This window comes from Temnothorax americanus, unplaced genomic scaffold (genome assembly GCF_048541705.1).
Source record: "Temnothorax americanus isolate GAGA-0224 unplaced genomic scaffold, ASM4854170v1 Scaffold61, whole genome shotgun sequence".
NCBI lineage: Eukaryota > Metazoa > Arthropoda > Insecta > Hymenoptera > Formicidae > Temnothorax > Temnothorax americanus.
Genome location: NW_027509762.1, coordinates 404,145 through 410,144, shown reverse-complemented (window position 1 = coordinate 410,144; position 6,000 = coordinate 404,145). Strand labels below are relative to the sequence as shown.

Here is a 6,000-nt window from a genome sequence, read left to right as displayed (position 1 = left end):
ACTGATATTATTATATATCACATGTGTGCGTAAAAAAAAATTGTATATACCTTAGAAAGATAAACACATATACTTGTAACGATGCGCACCTTACGCCAAGGCATCGTCCCCGGCTACCACCCGCCGGGAGCCGCCCGACCGATTCTCCGTCGGGCGACCACAGGGCGCGGCGCGCCCACATTTTTTAAAGATTTGAAACGCGCCGTGTGCGCGGGGAATCCGTCGCACCGGTGCCTTCCCGCACGACGCCGACGAGCGCCGAAGCGAGCCCGCGGGATCGCGCCGCTCCCACCACCGCACCGTCGCCTGACAATCGGCCTCCCTCTGCCAAAGCTCACCGCGCCGAGCGGTATAAAAAGCCGGCGCGCTCGACGAAAAGACACTTCGTCTTTACCACGGCTTTCCGCTATTCCTGACGAAGCTACCTTCCGCATCCTAGGGCAACACGCACAACGAGGTCCAGAGTTCTGGTTCTCGACTGAGGGTTCTCAGAATGTTCCCGAGCTCCCTGAACACTACCCCGACGGCCACGGCACCGTGGGGTCGAGCGTGCTCGGCCTCGCCGCGAGGGTTCTCGCGACCGTGATCCCGGGATCTCGCCACCCTTCCGTAGGGCATATACCGCGTCCCGTCTGTAATATACCGCGTTCCGCTGTTGTCACCGGTATTAATTCGGTCCATATAGCCTAGCGCTTGCGTCCCGATACCTGTAGCCGCGTTCCGCATGTACTATATCGCGTCCCGTCTGTAATATACCGCGTCCCGTTATTATCGCATGTATTAATTCGGTTCATATAGCCGAGCGCCTGCGTCCTGATGCCTGTAGCCGCGTTCCGTATGTAATATACCGCGTCCCATATGTAATATACCGCGTTCCGTCATTATCACCTGTGTTAATTCGGTGCATATAGCCTAGCCCCGCGTTCTGATATCTGTAGCCGCATTCCGCATGTAATATACCGCGTCCAGCGTGCGTGTAATATCGAATCTTGAATAAAGTGCATGTTACTATCTCATGGCAAATTGATTACTGTCTCTGGGCCTCTCATCGAACTCCCGATCCCGTAAACCAGTCCGCGTTTGATAAAGACAGGCCGTTACATACTAGATATTGATTCACTTGATTATTATAACTGTCACGTTCTGACTGTTATAGTTCGTCCGTTTTTTGGTCAATGCATTTAAGCAATTTACCAGGGATTTGGACAAGTCGTGTGAAGGATATTATTATTATTTTTATTATTCGGGACCGAAAAGATATCTGAGTTTATACGTATGGTAACGAGGATCAGCTTTATTTATTTGGTTATAATTAGGATAATCAACGTCAAAATTGACAGGAATAGGTTTAAAGGGGGGTGCGTTTTCTAATTGTTGCAATTGTTGGAGGAAGGGGAGAGGATCTTGATTAGAAATGACTGCTTGCTTGATCTGGAATCTGATTTGTTTAATACGAACGCGCCTACCTCCTTTCTTCGTCATTCAGCCGCGTTCACGAAAATGAATTTTAAGCTCGCCACACTCTTCGGCAGCGCTCAAAACCAATCCGCCACACCCTCTGCTCGCCACACTCTTCGTCAGCGCTCAGATCGTCAGCGTAGAGGTCAAATTCACTTTCGGGAATTTGTCAAGATTATTGTCTGTTTCTGGGAACCAACTCCGTAATCGCCACGCTTTCGGCAGCGAAAGTACTGGATCGCCACACTCTTCGTCAGCGCCCCAGCACAGATCGCCACGCTTTGTCAGCGGAAACTGCGAGTCGGAATCCCAGAAGTGACAGTGATTATTACGACCTCCAAGAATCAACCCCGTAATCACCACGCTTTTGGCAGCGAAAGCACTGGATCGCCACACTCTTCGTCAGCGCCCCAGCACAGATCGCCACGCTTTGTCAGCGACAACTGCGAGTCGAGTCTTGGAAGTGATCGATTTGTTGATTAAAAATACGAAATGAGATTCCAGATTTTTACACTTGTTTCTTTTTAACTTATCTTACCTTTATTCTATAAATCTCGATACAACTTGTGCGTGAAGCGCGGTCTTATGAGGTATGATAGTGTAGGGACTAAGTCCCAGAATTGAGCGCGAATGCTCGAACTTAGCGTATAGCGGAACGTAGGAAATCGAATAGGGTTAGGAGAGAGTCTGAGAATTACGTCTAGTCAAAACCGAAGTTAAAACTTATCTGCTTTCCGCGGCGTTTTTCCGCCCTATTTATACCCAAAAAAGACCGGAATCTTCCGCGCGAGATTCCCGCCTTTTTCTTACGCGTCTTAAGGGGGGAGGTATTCTAGAAGCTTCTAGAATATTCTAGAAGCGTAGTTTCGGGCCCATCTGGCCCCCAGCCCTTCAATGGACTCCGATAAGATAATCTAAACATTTACACTAACCCCGGCCGTTTCCTCGGAATTCCGAGCCTAGCGTGCGTCGTCTAAGCCTTCAAGACTTTTAACGTGCGTCGTCGGAAATATAAAATTTCTGTACGTAACAATAACCATTCAGATTTCTAACCATTCAGATCTAAACGTCGAACAGATATTATTCATATTGCATATTTCCAAGATCTTCCCTCACATAATAACGCAACTACTTCTTCAGCATCATTTATATATTCTTTTAATATTATAGTTGCATGTGTGTGTGTGTGTGTGTTTATATTTCCGCTCTGCTTTCAACCATCAGTGTCTTATAAAGTTTGTATGAATTTGCTGGGCTGAAAAAATTAATTCATATGTGTAGAACAGCATATGTAATTAATTCTAATGATAAGATAATATTTTTTCATGCATATACGATAAAAAATTGTTTATCTTTACCTTAGTTTCATCTCTTTTGACATTGCGATTATATCCTCCCAATTATCATTTGATATACTAAATGTTTCTACAGCTTTGTCAAGATCGCCACTTCTATAAAACATCATACCAGCTTCTACATATTTTCTTTCATTTGACAAAAATTCTCCATAAACTTCAGCCACCTTTTTATACTCTGTAGTATTCTTCTTAAACAATTTTATTGCCGCCTGGTATAATTTTTGATTACGTATCAAATTTAAGCATTCCTCAAACTTAGTTGGATCTTTAGACAAATGCTCTAACGCTAATTCGTAACGTTTAAAATGCACATTAATAGAATACTTCATGTAATTTGGGTCTAATTTTTTCAAATTGTTCAAGAATGGAATATATTCTTTGGGATCTTCTTTCGATGATTCAGACGCTATAAACATTGCGAGTTCTAAATCATACATGCCTAATGCAACATCATATAACGTATCGATAGTGACAAAATGCAGTAAACACTTCAACGCTTTATGAGCGGATACGGTAGAATCACGTAACTCTGATCTCTGTGAATCCTCCAACATTTTCACTTGCTTTATTTTACTAAGTGCATTTTCCAATCCTTGTCTTTGTTGATTTTTCACCAAGTTTATAATCAATATTGGTTGTATTAAATTATCCGCAACTTGATGTTTCTCCATGGCATCTCTTAATAATTTACAGATCTCGTCTACCTTATTAATTGTAGTTTTGTTACTTCTAGCGTCAGATTTGACAGGGCGATCTGCATAACAAAACGCGTACATTGAACGGGTGACATCGACGTTTTATAATTCTGACAAAAACAGATTCAACCAATTTAACTTCTTATGCTGTACAAGATCTTCTAGGAACTTTTTCACATTATCCAGAAATAATTGTGGATCGTGGTCGTATAATAAATTCAAGTTTATACGTTGTTTAGTCATTATGGCAAGTCCCGTCAAATAATCACAGTTATTTAGGTAACATTTTAGTATATGCACCGATAATGCCTTTGGCTGTATACATTCTAAATTTCTTGTAGGCAGCTGTAAAATAATTTTTGAGTCGTACGGTATCGCCGTTATTATACGAGAACCTTTTCTGAATCGTCTTTAGATACCTGTAACGATATATTTAAAGTCAGAAAAATATGCTATATATAAAATAAAAGAGATTATAAAAAGTACGTATTTATCCGCAAATAAAATCTCGTTCACATATTTAAATCCCAGAGCTGGATAGTTAAATCACGTTTACTTAGCTGCTTTATATTAACTTCGTTCAACAAGACACAAATCAATGTACATTGCAGTGTTGTAAGAAGCAAAAAATCAGAGAATGTACGTAAAAACTTGTAATATTCTTAGCAATTTCTTTTCCGTCGACTAAGAAACTATTTTCTAGAGACAGAACAAGGATAATATCTTTTGAATCAATTTGTATAACTTCTATTTGGTCGCACTGTTCGCTTAACGTAATATTTGTTCAAGTTTTCTTTTTCTTGTGTATTTAAATATTCGATCTCTTACTTTTATGTAAGCTGTATTTGCATCGGGAGAAGAAACTATATGTTCTACTGAATAATCCAAAACATGAAATTCCCTGTAAAAAGATTCAAATTTAGACAGATATTATTTTACATATCTAATGATTCTGGGATACCACATACCGTATTTTCAGACAATCATTAGAATGCATGCCATTTAGAGATAAAACACACAAGAGATTATAGTTTTTTGTAACTATAGAGAACAACAAGATGTTCTCTGTAAACCATAAGAAATGTTGCATGAAGCAATCGCGGTCATCAATTTTTAATGCTTTATCTTTGATAATGTATAAGCACGTCACAAGAAATACGTTTGCAGTTACATATGTCAGCGTGGAGAGAAGCGTTCTACAACATTAAATAAATTACATAAAAAGCAACAAGAAATAGATTATATACATCATATTATATTTCTGCATCCATTATTTTGTTAAGATAAATTACCTTTTTCTGCTTAAAACCGTCAATTTATTATTACATGAAATAGTAAAGAAGTCATTGCTGTTTACCAAGGCTGACTTATTAATATTATTCATTGTAATATTCATTGATCTCAATGTAATATTTCGGAAAGCTTTCAATGATATGTTTTAAAGTAAAATTTCATGAGCAGTGAAAAGCAGCAGCAGGTCGTACACTGATTAGCTACAAAATAGAAAAGTTCATGTGTGTAGTTTGAAACTTAACTTCTTATCACTTATCGTACCCATTATGATCGAGATTATTCACGCGGAGACAAAAATATACTACGTACGTTTACGCGAGCGTTACTTCTGATAGTAACTTACGATAATTGCTTCGCGTAAACGAGTGAATTATCGTGAGTTACTACAGAAGTAATGCTCGCGTAAACGTAGCAAGTAAAAGATGAGCGCAAGTAATTCAAGTGTTGATTTTTTCAGGTTATGTGAATGAAAAAGTAGCATATAAGATATTGTTACGCCCGTGCTGGACACTGAGTAGAGAAGTCGCGAAAAGCTGTGAAGCGCGCTCCTTGACAACGGGAGTTTGTTGATGGATTTATTGATTTTCTGTCTGGCGGATTTTTGGAATCCGCACGCGTTCTGTTTTACGAGCTTGAAATAAACGCATTTTTTAAGTTCTTTTGAGCTCTCTTTCTTTTTGCGAGTTCCGCGAAATACGTGCGCGAGTGTGGAGTGCGCGATAGTGTTACGGCGGTGAGCTTACTCGACGAGCGTAACAATATGAATAAACGTTGCAAAACGCACACGAGTTATGATTTGAAATTCTAACTTACCTTTGATGTAGCGATCGATCAACACTTCTCCAAAACACAGATACAATAATTAAACAACGAAAACAAACTTACAATAAGTTACAATCGTTGACAGCGCGTGACTGCGTGACAGCGTGCTGGGTTTTTCCGCAGACATCTTGGGCATGCGCCTCAGAGACATTTCAATGTTGATTTCAATGTAATATTTCGGAAACCTTTCAATGATATATGTTTTAATGTGAAATTTCATGGACAGTAAAAAACAGTAGCAGATCGTACCGATTGGCTACAAAAATAGAGAAGTTCTCGAGTTTCTAGAACTTCTCTATTTTATAGCCAATCAGTACGATCTGCTGCTGCTTTTTACTGCCATAAAATTTTACCTTTAAGCCTGTATTAGACTA

General features: G+C 39.8%; 1 protein-coding gene across 1 annotated transcript; it reads right to left on the bottom strand.

Moving 5' to 3' along the window:
- Nucleotides 1-2,017: 2,017 nt before the first annotated feature.
- On the bottom strand, nucleotides 2,018-4,113 carry LOC143905431 (putative elongator complex protein 1). The gene is made up of 2 exons (XM_077420853.1): nucleotides 2,817-4,113; nucleotides 2,018-2,713 (listed from the first exon to the last, which is right to left on the bottom strand). Exons 1-2 carry the CDS (start codon nucleotides 3,590-3,592, stop codon nucleotides 2,653-2,655), a joined length of 837 nt encoding a protein of 278 aa, XP_077276979.1. The 5' UTR covers nucleotides 3,593-4,113; the 3' UTR covers nucleotides 2,018-2,652.
- Nucleotides 4,114-6,000: the final 1,887 nt, after the last annotated feature.